The sequence below is a fragment of the Prunus persica genome, chromosome G2 (genome assembly GCF_000346465.2).
Source record: "Prunus persica cultivar Lovell chromosome G2, Prunus_persica_NCBIv2, whole genome shotgun sequence".
NCBI classification, from domain to species: Eukaryota; Viridiplantae; Streptophyta; class Magnoliopsida; order Rosales; family Rosaceae; genus Prunus; species Prunus persica.
In genome coordinates, this window is record NC_034010.1 from 23,845,771 (window position 1) to 23,863,841 (window position 18,071).

Here is an 18,071-nt window from a genome sequence, read left to right on the forward strand (position 1 = left end):
ACCCCTCTTGTAAGTTGAGCTTTAGTACGTTTCTATTCTTCAGTTAATCATTGTTTTGGGGGGAAGAAGAACATTCTAGACTCTTGATACATGGGTCAAAACCTTCTTCATGAGTTATTGTTCGTGACACGGTTACACGTTCCATGTTCGCTGTGGTGTTCAAAATCTATTTAAGTTTGCGATAATCCTTCCCTCTTTAGGAACTCTTTCTTACCTAATAATGTGGCCCAACCATAAATTGACATGTGTCCTTGTTTTTTTTCTTTTTCTAAAGCCTCAAAAGTGTTTTTCCCTTCTCTTTCGTTAGCATAACTAATTTCCCTTTTTATTTCGTACCTCAGTTAAATTTTATGTCTGTTGTGGACTTTTCTAATTCCAACCCCAACAATTCACCTTCATCCAAAATTACCATTGACAATGTTGGTAGGCATAGTTTCTTCATAGAGGTGTTTTTTTAAAAGGATATACACATTTTTGAATGAAGCAAACTTTGAGTTGTAGAGACTGTAGAATACGAAATTATAATGCATCTATAATGCCTCCTTGCCTAGTTATGAAAAACTAAAGAGGTGGTTTGTGGGATAGATGAAAGCAATTAAAAAAAAAAATTCAGTTATGAATAATAAAAGAGAAGAAACAAAAATATTTTTGAGAAAAAAAATGCACATATGGTAAGGAGGGAAGTATTGTCCTTAAGTTTATGATTTAGTTATAATTAATAATTATATACGCGTTATAGTTTAAGTGTTTTCTCATATCAAATACTCATGTGATTTTATCGTCACACAAAATAAGATGATTATTTAGATATCTTACCATGTTCGCATGAAAGAGAATTTTTATTAGAGAAACAACTTGAGATACAGATGATTTTAAAGAATTTTATAAGAAAGTTGAGAGAAGTATTATTAGATTAATAACTAGTTCACTAAAGCAAATCAGAAACAACTAGTTTGGAGCCAAAATCTTGTTGCACTTTTATAATAACAAGGTTGAGCGAAGTACCTTTAAATTAGTAGCTCAAATTAGACAAAATTAGTTTGGAGCCAAAATATTGTCCCAAGGCAAAACTCATTTACAACAATTTGAGATTGGCCTGTGGTAAAAAACGGTTCGAATCAAACGAGCTTGAATCAAAAATAAAAATAAAAAAATTCTTCGTATATTGTTGCGACTATCCTACAATATATCACATTGGAGTAACTGCCCAATATATATTTTTTTCATTCAGGATAATAAACCTAAATTAGATTTACCAACGGATGACTATCCAGAACTTTGGAGCGAGGAAGGAAGATGCTAAGTCATTTGTTCTACATTAGCAGAAAAGAGGACAAAATTTGCACTGAGCAATGGCAGGTAGACATTATGAAACCGAAAATAGAGGAAGTAATACACAATATATTCCATTCAACATTGTAATGTTTGAAATAAACAACATTCACAAGGACAATATTCAGGATACAATTTTTGGTTGGAGGTCACTGATAGGTTTAAGACCTTCCAAATACACAAATAATCATACATTTTCGAAATGACTGTATCTAGTAACTACTACTCCAGTAAGGATGGAGTTCAAAGATTCTATATCAGTAACCAGAACATCACACTAGTGTCTGGTTATACCAATATAGTAACCTGAGACTCCAGCATCCATGTAGCAGAAGCTTCTGTGCATAGCGCCACTTCTATAATGATCATGACTGTAGAACAAAAGCAAGCCAATAAGACTATACAACTAGAACTTGGTTTACGGCTTGAAGGAGATTCTTCTAGGAACGTAAAGGAACCCTTCAATTTGGTGCCAGCTGCCCATTCCATGCCCGCTTTAAACGGTTTGAACAGCAACACAATGAGCTGCAGCTTCCTAAACTGCAAACAGAAATCAAATTCAGTTGAGTGAGAATAGCAAATAGCCTCCTCAATGTCAAAGCTTCATTATAACATATTTCATTTAACTGCTGTGACAAAGTCATGTTTTCAGCTTGATTCCTTCTCACCTTGTGTTGTGATACTACTCTGCACTCGGATTCTTCTAGGAGCACCTCCCATGTGTGCAGCGAAGACGTGAATGGATATTGATTGATATGGAGGTTGTGTGTTCTTCGACTTGTAGGATAGATATACTAGTTGAAGAAGACTACTGATCTGAGGAATATCTGTAGTTTGTGTTGATAGAGGAAGTGCCATCTCCAAAAGACTGCTTCTGAGAAAAGACATCTTTACTTCATCTGGACTTGTTGCATTTGGAGAAGGGTAGAGAGTTCCAGATGGCATTTCAACCATTTGCATTTGCTGGTCTTTCTTTGTACCAACAAGTTCACCTACCAATTAAGGTTGAAGTTTCCAAAACTTGGGGATGCTGGGACACAGCTTCTTCTTTTCTTTTCTTTTTTCCCTTTTCTTTTTTGGTTTTGTTTTTGTTTTTTTTGGGGTTACACACACATCAAAGATTTTGGACATAATTGCCCAAAACCCTTGCTGTGTGTGAGAGACTAGTAACTTAAATCGTTTGTGAAATATTTGTAGGAGAATATCAGTCTGTAATAATGTGAGTTTGAGACACATTCTTACAAGGGCTCTTGTTGTTTATAAGTCCCCTTTGATATTCTCCTATAAATAAAATGTTCCGGTTCATTAACCATAATGGAGTGGCTAATGCAAATAATCTATCCATGGAGTACTTCAGTGTTTGTGTCACTGTTGTACTCCACCATCCTCATCATAAACCCTTCCCAATGATTTTGGTAGGTTGTAGTCATTGGAAAGAGTTTATGATGTTTTTGTTACTCAAGAACTTTGTGGGAAAAGAGCCGCATATTGCGACTCATTGCATCCAATATAGTTATTGGCATGCAGAACATCTCCCTGTTCCACGTATAATATTGGGGAAGGCAATGTGTAATTCTCTACCTCAAGTGAACGAAAGAACGATTGCAGATTTTCTTCTGATTGAGAATAAACCTGGATTAAGAATTATTCCAAGCAAGCGTTAAGTTTGGGTGTAATTCTCGTGCTCCATATTAGGAAGTATATATATGAAAATTTCAAAGAGCATGTTGATTCTCACCTCAGGAATCCTTTCATCTTTAGTTTGATTCTCGAAGTTAGAGGCTGTGTTGCTAACTGGTTTGCTGTCATAATTGGTTGGAATATTATTCTTGTTTGGAAGAGAAGAATCATTATCCTCAATTGGGGATGGCCAGCTCCTGCATTCATCAGTATAGACATCAGGAGCATTTCCCAGCTCAGGTGGCCCAGGAGGAGGAAAGGGTGAATCCAGATCTTCTCCTAGCTGAGCACATAACTGCCATTGCCAGGTTAAGCATCACAAAACAAGCAAGGGTTAAGTTTTGATATACTTCTTGTGCTCCATATCAACAAGTTCACATCAGAAAATGTTCAAAATGTCTCACCTCTCTAAGCATATCAGATGAAACACAGGTACGAGCTTCACCATCATCAGGATTGCCACTGCCAAGAAGAACACGTTCAAGCTCTTTGTAGGCCAGAAGTTCTTCTTCGTCTGTAATCATATGATGGATAGCAGCAGCTTGGTTATCAGAATTAGAGGCAATGTAGTCACCAGTACTACCATGAACATTTCCCAACTGAGGTAGCTGGTGTGGCCGAGGCGGCTCAGGAGGAGGAGAAGGTGAATCCAGATGTTCTTGCTGATCACATGGCTGCCAGATTAAGAATCACAAACAAGCAAAGGTTAAGTGTTGACATATTTCTTGTGCTCCGCATTTACAATTTTACATCAGAAATGTTGAAAATGCACATTCATACGCACCTCTTGAATCATATCATCAAAATCAGATGAAACAAAGCCACCAGGTTCACCATCATTAAGATTGCCAGTTCCAAGCACATAGTTATTATCAGACTCATAGTCAGCTGACCTATACTTGACGCGGTAAAGAACAAGGCCACTCAGCTGATTGGGGTTAGAACCCGGGTCATTTGGAGTGAGATAATACTCCTGCTTGACCCAGTCTGTCTTGCTCGACTTTTTCGGACGACCTAAATGGAAGGTCAAGGTCTTCTTTTTGCAAGTGAGCGATTTGGAGAGTTGTCGAGACTTGACTTCTCGTGGCTGGCCTGTGATTTTCCAGAAGCCCTTCTCTGTGAGCCTGTTGCGGCGAGGACTGTCGACGTATTTGTAATCAGGTCGGCTGAAGCAGAACCACGTCCTAGCTTGATATGGAGAATCTGGGAACATGAGTCCTGCTCCTGCAAAATGCAACACAAAACAAGTCTTGAAGTAATGAACAACATATTTCAACAGAACAACTGATCAAGATTATGTATAAACAAACATCATACCTTGGAAATTAGAAAATGGAAAGTGAAGAGAGAGAGAGACAGATTACCAGCTAAATCCCAAGGCTCGTGCTTGTAGAAATCGATTTCAGGAATGATGGAGGCCTTGCCCTGCATCAGCTGCTTCAAGAAGCGAAGAAAAAGTGGGATAGATTCATTATCAGGTAAATCCCAAGGCTTGTAATTGATTTCAGGCATGACTTGGTAGTCCTTGCCATTTATCTTCTTCCATAAAAGGTTCACCATTTTCTCATCAGAGGGACGGAATCTGAACTCAGGCAGCAAGTCCAGCACCCATGCTTCTGTTGTTGTTGTGCTGCTACTGCTGCTCATCCCTCCTTCAATTCAACTGTTTTGGAAAATTGGAATAAGACTATAATCAAATGTTTTGGCTTCAGAGAAGAGGCAGCAGAGCAGTGAGGTTGTATTTATAAATTCCCGACCGAGGTCTCTTGACTCTTGGTGGACTCACTGTACATGGCTTGAGGTCTCTTGATTCTCTTCGTCCCAAGCCACTTCCTACGATGCCTTTCCTTTTTATTTTCTTACTTTAGAAATTCTTGACTTGTATGCTCTTTTTCACTTTGCTTTGATTATAATCAATAATAAATTCCATACTCTTTGTTTGCCTTAAAGATAAAATGATAAATGAAAAGGTGCGTGCTAGTAACGCTAAGTGCAAATATTTATATAATGATGTTTAATTGAAATTACAATGATCTCATTAACTTTCAACAAAATTACCAACTAGCTTTTCCAATGTAGGAAAAATTACAAATTGGGACAGTGATTCAGAAAGGATGGATCAGATGAGAGGTAGAGTAGAGGGTACAGTACAACTAGTCAGTTGGCTTCCTTCCTCTTCCTCCCAAGTACAGAAGCTCTCTCAAATCGGGGGCCACCTATCCGCCACTTCTTAAAGGCCGCCATTGACGACTGAGCTGCCTCATACACTAGAAACAATTGTGCAACCATTTTGAGTCAACATTCATGTAGAAGAAGTTTGAGAGACAGTGATGAAAGATATGATAAAACATGTAGGGTGATATAAATCTTACGATTGGTTTCTTCTTTTGTTAAGTACGACAGCAATTTTGAATGTGCTGTAAATGCTGCGTTATGTGCCTTTGCCAGGATTTTCTGATACCTGGTCCTAAATGCAGATAATAGGAATGATCCCATGTCTCTATCACCAACCCTATCCATCCAAATGATTCAAACAAAATAAAGAAAAAACTAGTTAGAATCAGTTTGTCTGGCCACAAATAGTACATGTGAACTGCGCAGATTGTTCAGTGTCCAATTTACCACCCAAAAACAAGAACAGATAACAAATCATCCAGTTGTATTTCTTTGGATTCAGACAAGAAGCATCAGTCAACACTAAATACCCTCCTACCAGATCATAAACCACACTAGGCCAAGTCTACAAAGTGAAGGTCCAAATGTTAAACCAAGAGTGCCAACTTCCAAGCCAATCAATAAATGTCCAATTCTCAACGTTATACATGTTGGTTTTTCTTTTTCTATTTTCGCTTTTGGCTTTTTTCTCATTTACTTTTGTGTGTCAGGTTACACATTAATCTATTGTATAGACCTGGCTTTCACTGGAGAAACTCGGGGTTTATATCCCTTGACCAGAATTTTCAATAGAACTTCAGGGATAGTTTTCATTTTCAAATTGACAAAGAACAAGATCATGACAATTCACAGTGAAAAAAGTTTATCCAGAATGGGAGTCTTGTCATATACCATTTTCTCAACCCTCTACCACACTAGGGTTCATTTATATGAAATATCCACCTATTAGAATATAACTCAAAGAAAAGCATAAAAAGAACGCACCGATCAAGTTATGCATACAAGAAATGGGTAGGAGAGAGACTCACAGCGGTGCTATCTTGCATCCAAATTCATAGAAGTATAGACATCGAGATCTTAAATCCACAGATGCACCATCAGCCCCAAGTTCCAGTTTTGTTCTGACAAAAGAAGAAATCTACAAGAGTTAAATATGTAATACCAATCACTAATTTTGAACTTTGAACTTGAATCACATAAGTCACTCTTTATGCCTTCCCCAAAATCTAATACATGCCTGGAGGCTGGCAGCAACTATGCTTGATCAGTACCAACTAATAAATTCAATGATATGACAATTAAAACATAATATAATGCAGAGAAGAAATGTCTGAACATCAGATTTCAAAGACGGAAATAACTGAAAATCAATGACCACTTGCCACAATGAATCTCCCTGCAACTCAGCCCCAAAAAATGGCCATAAATTATTTTTAAATAAACCTATACAGATCATTACCTTTGATTGAAACATGCAGGAACCTTCATCTTTGCTACTTTTCTGAGGTGTAACTCATGGGCAAGCCAGTAAGGCAGCTCTACCTTTGAACCGGGTTCAACCTGAAATACAACCCCAAGAAGATATAAGAAAATATCTCTTTTGAACAAAAACCGTTCACTCCAAATTCACTCTGGTCACTTACACAATGGGTTTCAGCACTAGGATCAATATCAACCCCATTTACTGCTTGCTGGAAAACAACTGGGACACGCTGCTTGGAAACAGCAAACATGTTTAGAATACAGAATTAAAATGACTAAGTAAATAGAGCAAATGGAGTTTAGATTTCGAGGATACAAAGAGACGGGAATTAACCTGTTCCTCCACAAGAATATCATCAATGTCATAGTAACTTGCCATTTTCAGAAAAGATCCCACTTTCCGTACAATGCTCCCTGCCTTCTCCAGGACAGACTCCTGCAGCAACGGATCCATGAGCCACCAAAACCCAAAATGACATATAGAATATAAGGCTAAAATTTTGACATTGTAGTTCAATAAAAGGTATTTGAACCAGTCTAAATTGCTTAGGATTTCCCATATTTATGTGACACAGTTGCATTTGGGTTTACGATATGTAATTGGATTCTACAGAGATATCGAACCAACGAATTCAAGATTTCTTGTTTATGCAATTCAAACTGATAGGATACCAATATCAACAAGTTAGGACTCTATGAAGCATTTTGACAAACAAGTTGCAGGCAAGAAAAGTATTCCGCTCGCTCTAGCTATCGCTTTTTCTTTGAAAAAGCTCTTACGCTACGTAAACTACGCTCTTACGCTTAATCGCTCTTATCAATGACGGGTAAGGCGGTCAAGCTACCTGCACCTGTCTGGTCCGATCGTTTAGCGGCTCTTTCTAAGAGACGGGAATGTAAATAATAGGCTGAAATTAGCATATAATGAAAGATGGATTATAAGTACGGTGAAACCAGTATCCCAATTGTTCTAACAGAAAGACTTGTCGGAAATCTGGTTGGTCCAACCAAGAAAGGCATGGGAGTCTTTGGGCATCTCACAGGAAGAGGACGAAGAGTCAGCAGACCTTATTGATTTCATAGAAGAAGCATATATACCTATTTTCTTTCTTTCTCTGACTGAGTATAGGATAAAGACTAAAAACTCAGAAAAATAGATCAAACCCACAAATACCGAATTGGTGAAACATACATATCCAACTAATCCTAAGTTTAAAAGCAAGAATCAGATCAAGCCGACCATGAATCTACAGCATCGCATAGCTAGCCAAAATATGGAACTAAAATTCTCTAAAATCCAATCTGAAATGACGATATAGAGTTGAAATTAATTATATCGAAGTTCAGAATTACCTGAGTTCTTGTTTCCCTTTTTCTTTTTCGGGGGTGAAATCTGTGGCCGACGAGAGAGATTTAACTAAAACGGAGGGAAGAAGATCCAAAAATGAAATAAAAATGAAAAGGAGGGAAACTCAAAAATATTGGAAGAAAGGGGTATTCCTGTGTAACGCAGTGTACCATTTTTGCAAAAAGTTTACGAATCAGACACCGATTAACATTTTTTTTTTGGTCGAAAGACACCGACTAACTTAACTGAGCACGTATCTAGTTACGGAGACCTTATGGTTTCTTTATTGATTTATTTATTATTATTTTGGTTTATGAATTGAATTCTGCATATTAATATAGACAATATTTGTTTCATTTTGAATCATAGAAAAATAATAGTATGCGTTATTAAAAAAAAAAAAAAATTATTTTACTATCCATTATTGTAATCTGTCTACAATTTGCATTCAATTCGATGAGATTTCCAATGATTTAGCAAGATTAACTATTCCTTTAGTTGATCGGTTTTCTAATTTTAAGGGTATTTGATTACGGATTTTATTGATCAATGTGATTTTGAGAGGGTTATACATAATAAAGGATATATATATATATATATACACAGAGAGCTTTCATTGAGGGATCCCTCAAATAAGCTTATTTGAGGGATACCTCTTGTAGGCCTCATTCCGGATTGTATTTCACTAATTCAAATATTCTATTTTGTAGATACTCATTCAAAGATCATCTCTACAAAAAATCACTTGAATTAGATATCATTTAACCACTCAATTGAGTTATTGAAATTTTAGTATTTTCTTGAAGCACCGTGTTCATTGATTTTGTAAGACACAATTGGATGTCGAAATTCTGATTTGTCTAATTTTTTGTAAGGATGATCTATGAATGAAAACCTAAAAAATAAATGGTTTGGATCATTGGGAAAAAAATAGTAGGGTACCCTAAAAGGGCGTCCCTCAAATAAAATTATTTGAAGAATCCCTCAATAGAAAGAGACTATATATATATTAGTAAACACAGAAGAAGAAGAAGGTATTGGAATCATTATAATATCTATTCTAGGTAAGTTAGAAGATTGTAATGTCGTTGCTTCACATTTGACTTGAAAAATTAAATAGAATTCACCAGCAAAAACTGGAAGAAAAACAATAGAAAAAATAGAATTATGGAAATGACTATTCTCCAGTAGCACTGGTATCATTATAATATTCAAATATATTTAAAGAATATAGTCAGGCAGCTATACTTTTTAAATAATCGAATATATTCACATAATATAGCCGCACAGCTACTAGAAACAATTATTAATGTGTTAAACGATGGAGAAAGGCCAAAGTTTACAAACGAAGTCTTTTACTAAATTAAAGCTAACAATGAGGCTACTATTCATGGACCTTCTTTTCTTTTTTCTTTTTTCTTTTTTTTCTTTTTGCCCTTTCATTAGTGTAGTGTTCCACGCAACAATAGAAACTTCAATCTTATATTCAAGCACAGGTGGAACATTGATTGTCAAAACTAGTCCCACTGAATCACCCTATAAGATCATATGGTGAATCCTCTGCAAATTCTAATGGCATGGATTTCCAGTGTAAGCTTGGCTTCCAGTCAGCTTCCTTCAGTACCTTCAGTATCTCTTCCACCACTATTTTGCTTCCTTCAGCAGATAAATGAATCCCATCTCTGGAAAAGATAAGCAAGATTAAGTTTCTTTATGCCGGGAAATAAGATACTAATTGAAACTACATGACACATTAAACTGATAGATTTAGTTCAGCATAAACGTCCATTGACACCTTCAAAGGGATATCTTAACAGCAGTCAATAGATTTCATCCCTACTTCACATTGCTTCCTAAAGAAAATCCTATGCCTAAGATCATCTGAAAGTCACCCATGACGGATGGAGGAATGAAGCCTTCTCTCTGGAGAGAGGACATTAAACATCTACTTCCCTCAAATAGATGGATCAAATAATATTGTATGAGCTATTGACTGAAAAAAAAAACCATTCTTCACAACTGAATCAAAGAAGGGTCACAAGTCTGCTTAAAAGGGTTTGATTATGTGCTGGATAGGCACACCTGTATCAAACCGGAAAGCCCTCTAGGGTCACGAACAGTGCTGCTTGATGCATCCTGGGGCATCTTTACCTAAAAAAGGAGCACACAGCATCAAGTCTTGGAAAGAGAAAAGGGGACTAACAAAAGAAACACTAAGCTGTCCAGCTATCCACAAGCAAGATATACATAGCTCATCTAAATTCTAAACTACTGAAGGAAGAATAAAATCAGTATCACAAAAAGAATCAAGTAAGATGGGAAGAATGTGCTGTGGAACCTAATTAATATGAAAGGTGAACAGTGTTACCATACCCCACAGATTCTCAAATGATGCTTTAAGATCATTGGTCTTTGCTTCAGCTTCACCAATTCTGACTTGAAACGTTTCCAGTGACATTTCCCTTTCTTGAATCTCCACTTGGACTTTCTGATAGTCACTCAAAATAGAATAGTGTTATCTTCGAAAATATAGATTACGGAGTCAATGATAACATAAAGTATAAAGGAACATACCGAAATTTCTTGATACAGCTCAAACAGTTGATGCAGGAACATCCGAACAGGGCATGGATCTCTAGCTTACATCCTACTGCCATCTAAAGTGTAAACCTCCTTCAAATTTGAAACCCTCTGGTAAAAAACAATTGCTTTTCCCGCATCATAATCTCTCACCAGAACTTGCCTTTCAACACTTCCCAGGAAAATTAACCATAGTTGAACACATAAAAAAAAAGTAAATGTGAAGTCGGGCAAGATCAATAACTAATAGAAGTAACAATTAAATATTAATCACATACACGAACAGAAGAAGCCTGTAAACTTACCATATCTACCAACACGTTTAAAACAGCATGAATTTCAGAATAAAGAAGAGAAAGAGTAGTCGGGTGCCTTGTTTGTGGAAGCATGTTAAGAAGCGACTTTTTATGATTTGTCACAATGAAAGCATTGAGCAACCTTCCAATGGCATGTTCAACAGCAAGAGCCCAGACATCGCCATTATTCAAAGTCTGCAGAAACAACCATTGTATTAAGATTGATCACTTGGCGTGTAGTTGCAACTTGCAAGTAGCAATGAAATTGATTCCCATCCACAAAAATAGAAGCTTGGTAGAAAGAACAATAAGTGATAGAAGCGTAAATTAGCAATATTAGTAAAAAGTAAAATTATCTGATGACATGTTCTGCTCCTTATCAGGCTAGGCGGCTAGGCTGGCGCTGGGCGGCTAGGCGGTGGCTAGGCGGCGCTAGGCGGCTAGGCGGTGGCTAGGCGGACGCCTAGGCGGGTTGGGTCCTTTTCCGGTGCCGAACTCAGAGGACGAAGCAGTGACTGCGAGAGAAAGTTCTAGTCCTCTGCGAATAGTTCTAGTCCTCTGCGAGTGCAAGATTCGTGTTTATATTTAGAGAGTATAGCCGCTCGGCTGTACTTTCAAAATATTCGAACGTAATTAGAAAGTATAGCCGTTTGGCATCATTTTTGCTTTGTCCTCAGGGCACGTGCAGCATCTGCTATGAGAGCTCTTTGCTTTAAACTCTAGGAAGGATGCAAAATGCAGAAATAAAACGTATAGCCGCACGGCTATACTAACATAAACAATACCAGCCCGGAGCATAGGCCCACGTGTCAAAAGAGCCGGTCGTCTGTACTATTTTTTTCATAAAAAAAAATGAAAAACGAGTATAGCCGTCCGGCTATACTGTTTCTTGAAAAAAAAAGAAAAAAGAATCTGGTATAGCCCAGCCCCAGCGCCTGTGCGCCACTTGTCAATCAAGTAGAGACGCACGGCTATACTCTTTCTAAAACAATTAAGAAAAACTGAGTATAGCCGTGCGGCTATACTATATGTATATAATACGTGAATTTCGCGTGCCTTATTGAAATTTTTGTAAAAAATAAGCGTATTAAACATGAGAAAAACGTGCGGACATGTATAATACATTATTAAACGTGAAAGTAAAAAAGATATTTTTTTGACACAAAGGGTTTAGATAGGAAAAAAAACTAGTCCTTATAACAATACCATATGGTGTAACTTGACCAGCAAAATATTCATGCATGTCTGAGGTCCACAAATTATAATTTCCCTGTTACATATAGTAGATATGCACCTTAATTAATACAAATATATTAGTAATAAACACAAATAAATCATATATGACAATCTTAACTACCATTGAGGTGCTTAATGTCATCTATGAGAACTCATGCAGTTTTAGAGCTGGTAAGGAAGGCATCTGTTAAAACTGATTTGGAGACTCTATAATCTTTCTGACTGATATCATAAATTCCCATTTCTTTTAGTAGCTAGTTTTATGGGGCAAAGTGTTAGACACACATAAGAGAAACACAACCATGTACATGATCTGTTCTTGATTCCCGCTTTCGCTTATACGTTAGCAACACTTTGCTTCCCGACATTTAAGCTTCCAAAAAGAAATCTTGCTGCAATTCCAAACACTTGGACCGCATTTTTCACATGAAATTTGTTTTTGTTCCACTATGTTCAGTCTCATTTCAACACAGAAAAACCTGCATATGTTAAGGATGAATATCCAATTAACTAAACAGCAAGTCATGACTCATATAGTTCATGCAGTTACAAGTAGCAATACTCTGAAATAGTGACTGAAAAGTACTTGTGTCAAAGTGCACTGAACATGTGTCAAAGTGTTAAAAAGCCCTTGCTCGAGTATCAAGCTAAAATAATTTTGATAGATATGATTTGTCTGATGGTCTGATCTTATCCCTTCTGAGGTTATAGGAATTTTTCATAGGAAGAACCTACAAACCGCATCAGGGGATTCTCAAAAAAACTTTAAAATTTATCTCATTATTAACTTAACCACCATAAATGTCATTTACCCTTAAAAACCCCACCTAAACTTCCCCTTAAATCAAAATTCAGCTTCTCTTGAAATACAGGAACTCCATAAAACAGTCAAGTTACATGATGGGCAAAAGATTAATCCATGCGCGGTAAAATCTTGGATATCCAAGAGGATCAAATCTATCAAAAGCTTTCTGTCATCAACTCTTACAGCAAAGGATTTCTACACAGATTCTGTGATTGTTATTATAGATCATCTTCCAAGTATAGCAAGAGAAAATCAATAGCCCAAGTTTCAGTTGTCCTACTGGAGTGGCTATTAATGTCATCTAGGAGAAATCATGCAGTTTTAGAGCTGGTAAGGAGGGCATCTGTTAAAACTGATTTGGAGACTCTATAATCTTTCTGACTGATATCATAAATTCTCAATTCTTTTAGTAGCTAGTTTTATGGGGCAAAGTGTTAGACACACATAAGAGCAACACAACCATGTAGCGGGAATGAAAATATTAATATGGATGGTAGGAGTGACTTCAAAAGGACAATTAAAAATCAATACAATAGAAAAACACTGGGAGTGAACCTGTTAGAGATAAGTTAACAGAAGTTAATGTGATAGGAACATGTACAACATAGACCACCAAATGTACCTATAACCGAAGGAAGACTAGTTAAAGATAAATAAGGGCATGTACGATGATGAGGCTTAGCTATCAACATCCCTAAGGAAAGGACAATCACTCAATATTCGAGGCACCAGGCCAGGCTTGAGGCATGCATGATTCTCCCAATACGATTGGCCTTTTTATTTTCTGCCTACAATGTAGGCGAAATCATATAGATCTCTAGATAATGATCCACTGGCAATCACTCTTGGTCTTCACCTCTTACGTTCCCAGATTTTCTTCTCACTTGGTAGTTGGAATTTAGAGCGCTATTTTCTGTTCACAAATACTATGTCTGTCCCCAACAGTGCATTTCTATTATCTGTGCTATGTCAAACTCAAAATCAGAAGTCAACTTCAGAGTTGAGACTTTTATAATGATGCTTCAACTCCGCGCAAATTTTATACAGAGCTCACAGGCCACAAGTAAGGAGTAAAATGCACTCATCAAACCTAGATAATTATTTATGCATTCGTAGCTCCTCTATACCAACTGTACCAACTTCATGAACTTCAATTCCTTGTGGTCCCACACTCCCCTTGTGAAGTATTTCCAATGAAACCTTTCCTTGAGGCTTATCATTATCATATGTACTCATAAAAACTGCCTGGTGTCCCATCCAGCCTAAAATACTGCTGCACTAGATTAGCTAGACTCTGTATGACCTTATAAAGCCTTTCAAGAACTTCAGGTGTTGCGCCATAACACTAAAACCTAAAGTCATTATGCTACTTCCCTTCCCTACATGAAAAATCACGTAATGTTCTCCTAAACTGCAATCTCAAAATCCAACATTAGGCTCTCAATATAATCTTAACAAAATTCAAGATCAAGAAGACATTTTCTACTGATTTACGACAATTGACAGGTGCCCTCATACAACAATTGTCAAGAGCATCTTTAAACAAATTAAAACCCCTACATTATCTAGCGTTTCAATCAAAATTCAAAACTGAAACATTGAAAAAGCTATGAACTATTGAATACTAAAATTTACAATGAATGAATAGAGGCAACAGACCTTGACGAGAAGGGGAGAGAGAGAATGCGTTTGGATGCTGGAGAGCGAGAACTGAAAAGTAGGCCTAGGCGGGCGGCTAGGCGGCTAGGCGGTGGCTAGGCGGGCGCTAGGCTGCTAGGCGGTGGCTAGGCGGGCGCTAGGCGGCTAGGCGGCGGCTAGGCGGGTTGGATCTTTTTTCGGCGCCGAACCCGGAGGACGAAGCAGTGACTGGGAGAGAAAGTTCCGTCCTCTGCGAGTGCAAGCTTCGTGTTCGTTTGAATATATTTAAAGAGTTTAGCCGTCCGGCTGTACTTTAAAAATATTCGAATGTAATTAGAAAGTATAGGGCATCATTGTTGTTTGTCCAGGGCACGTGCAGCATCTGCTATGAGAGCTCTTTGCTTTAAACTCAAGGAAGGATGCAAAATGCAGAAAGGACGCTCTGATACCACTTGGTGCAGTTCAAGTATGAACTCGCAGAGCTTGTTACTATTTTTGTCCTTGTGGATTTCCTTACTACTCTTCCCCTTGTTTCTTACTTGTTTTGCACTTTAAAGTATGCTGATAATCTCATTGGCTAAAAATGTATGTGAATAATTTCACAATCTAAGGTCTACTAGATTCACTTGCGGAGTGGCTTGAAGCTGGTGAACAGCCTGTCTATATTGGATTTGATAGCTTTGTGAGTTTGTTGCAGCTTTCTCTATTCATGTTTAATATTTTTTTCCCAGTTCTATCCCAGAGTAGCTCTGTTTGTCCTTACCCTAAAAAAATTACTTGTTCCTTCCCAATTAAAACAATCAACCAAAGCCACAATCTCCAAAGAGCGACCACCTTCGTGTTGGTCCCCAACGAACGGGTTGTGGAGGTCTATTCATGACAGATGACAAATCGACCCTTTGGTTGTTCAGTTGTTCAATATCTAATTTGACTGAGGCATGTCTAATACATGCAAACTTATCACACATGCATACTTGTCATAACTCTGGGGTTATTTAATTGAAGTTGACATTGTTTTGTAATCAATTTCAACATGTAGATACTTGTCATAACTCTGGGGTTATTTTCTGTTATTTCAATCCCTTGCGTGGACCTGAATAGATTAAATTAACAAAGAAATAACTATTTTCGGTTGAAAGGTTAAAGAGCGTGCTGTTGAATTGCCAAGGCCATGGATGGCGAAGATGGGGTGACAGGAGCAGTGAATGCCTTTCATAGGCCCTTTCCTCACAATAAATCTGAGGATAAACCCGAGTCATTGCCGGCTAGAAGAGGCTTATTTTCCATCAGGAGGTGTTTTGGCCACTCCTCCTCCTACACACGATTCTTCACTGGTCCACATCGATGTTTTATTCCTATCATGCAAGACATCAGAAATGTGAAATTCTGATATCCTCTTACTAGGTTACTTAACATTACATCGTTTTTGTTTTGCTTGTCAAACAAATCTTCTACAGATGCCTTTGTCTTCATTATTATATAATGTCTATTAGGGCCACTTCCGCCAGGACAGTAAAAATTGTTACTGGAAGTGTTTTTAATACACTGAGAAAGATGTGATGCTTTGGTAGGGAGCTTGGAAATTTACAAAGCTGAACGATTCTTCAAGAGACTTAAGAACTATATTGATGGCTTAAAATAAATCCGTTGGCCGCTGCACTATACAAACACAGTTTCTTTCTTAGTCTTGCAACCCTATACACTTGCCTCTGTCAATTTACAGCATTATCTACAAACCAGACATCATCAAGCAGAAGATTAGTAGAAAACTCTAGCAATCATTCCCTATTCCGGCAGGTAGAATAGCAACTGGAGGAGGAGACACAAAGTTTTGCTTTTCTATGGTGCGGCACCTTTCAGAGTGTAGGAATCGAAGTAAAACCGAAATCCTAAGATTGATTTTTGGGTTTCTTGAGTGCAAATTTGTATTCGAATGTCTATACTTTTTAAATATTAAAATAAATTTTAAAGAGTATTTAGATATATATTGGGATCCTTTTAAAAAAAACCAAAATCTTTTCCTAATTTTCTTTTATCGATAAGAGTAGTTTATAGCATTATCCATTACTATTTGGCCATTATCCGAGTCTCTATTGTCTTCTTTTGATTTTTAACTATTTTCCCGTTTAACACTTGTATTATACATATACGTACGTATTTTTTTAATAATACTTTCGTTTTGCATACACGTCTTAAAGACTTAATACAGTACACGTATGTACATATTTTTCATGTTTAATACACTTATTTTTCTATAAAATTTTCAATAATACATACAAAATTTAAGTATTATACACATAAAATTATATTAAAATATTATACGGTGGCCGAACTTTTCAGTTCTAGAAGGTTAAGTGAGAAAATTTCCATTTTAGGGTATAAAGTGAGAAATTAAGACCCTTTGTATAGCCGCATGGCTATATTCTTTTCAAAAAATTTAAAAATAAAAAATAAAAATATTCCGATAGGTGCTATTAGGCGGTTCCTATTTTTTATATTTAATTTTTAAAAATAAATAGTACAGCCATGCGGCGATACCAAGGTCTTTTCTAAAAAAAAAATAGATATGCATAGTATAGCAGCACGACTATACGAGTATAGCCAGACTTATAATGTGAGAAACTGTAAATAATATATATATAAAATAATTATTCATACCATTTAGTATTCCAAAAATGGATTTTAGCCTCAAAACTTAAATCCAAGTCACAATGTGATTCGATCAACTGCTTGTTGGAGTTTGATTGAAATACATGAACTTGAGTCCCACATTGGAAAAGAAGAAAAAGTATGTACTTCTTAGTAGGCTTATGGTTAGGGTTCGAGGCTTGAGAAAGGTTGGGAACAATTTCGGAAACTAAGGTTTTTGGTTCGAGACTTGGATGTACCCAAACTAATTTTGTGAAAACAAAATTTTAAAACAAAGTCCACAAAAAAAAAAAAAACTATTTATTAAGTAATTTATGAAAAGAGTAAAATAGAAATAATAATTAAACATAATTACCAATTAAAGTAATTAAAGAAAGGCTATAATATTACTTAATCACATATATTAAACTAAATAAGTTGGCCAAAAAATAAAAATAAAGAAACTAATTTTATATAACTAAAATTTAAAAAAATAATAATAATATTTTTTTTTAAAGGCCAGAAAACCTCTCTCGACAAAATTCTGTCGGCACAAATATTTCCCGGCCAAAATTCGCCTCCCCAACGAAATTTTGTTTGTAGGGGTAACTTCGTCGAGGCAAGTCTAATCCGGAAAAGTTTCGCTAGGATAGATTTGTGCCGACGAAATTTTGTCGGGAGAGGTTCTATTTAAAAATAAATATAAATTTAGTATCTTTTAGGTCCAACAAATTTTCTTTTTAGTAATTAAATGAAATCTTAGACTTATTTAATTATGTTCTAATTATTATTTCTTTAGTGAATAACTAAATACTTTAATTAACTTAATAAATGGTAATTATTATTTTTATTTAATCAAATGTTTAAATAC

General features: G+C 36.5%; 2 protein-coding genes and 1 long non-coding RNA gene across 3 annotated transcripts; all 3 read right to left on the reverse strand.

Annotated features, from left to right (window-relative positions):
• LOC18786387 (NAC domain-containing protein 101) lies at positions 1,382–4,905 on the reverse strand. The gene is made up of 6 exons (XM_020556790.1): positions 4,377–4,905; positions 3,797–4,236; positions 3,417–3,686; positions 3,071–3,307; positions 2,001–2,964; positions 1,382–1,872 (listed from the first exon to the last, which is right to left on the reverse strand). The coding sequence occupies exons 1-5, from the start codon at positions 4,657–4,659 to the stop codon at positions 2,791–2,793; spliced, it is 1,404 nt and encodes a 467-aa protein (XP_020412379.1). The 5' UTR covers positions 4,660–4,905; the 3' UTR covers positions 1,382–1,872; positions 2,001–2,790.
• On the reverse strand, positions 4,994–8,217 carry LOC18785716 (DNA replication complex GINS protein PSF3). The gene is made up of 7 exons (XM_007219310.2): positions 8,023–8,217; positions 7,004–7,105; positions 6,831–6,899; positions 6,647–6,747; positions 6,216–6,308; positions 5,385–5,524; positions 4,994–5,279 (listed from the first exon to the last, which is right to left on the reverse strand). Exons 2-7 carry the CDS (start codon positions 7,046–7,048, stop codon positions 5,170–5,172), a joined length of 558 nt encoding a protein of 185 aa, XP_007219372.1. The 5' UTR covers positions 7,049–7,105; positions 8,023–8,217; the 3' UTR covers positions 4,994–5,169.
• On the reverse strand, positions 12,104–14,812 carry LOC109947179. Its single transcript, XR_002270129.1, has 2 exons — positions 14,594–14,812; positions 12,104–12,608 (listed from the first exon to the last, which is right to left on the reverse strand). It is a non-coding gene; the product is annotated as an uncharacterized LOC109947179 (long non-coding RNA).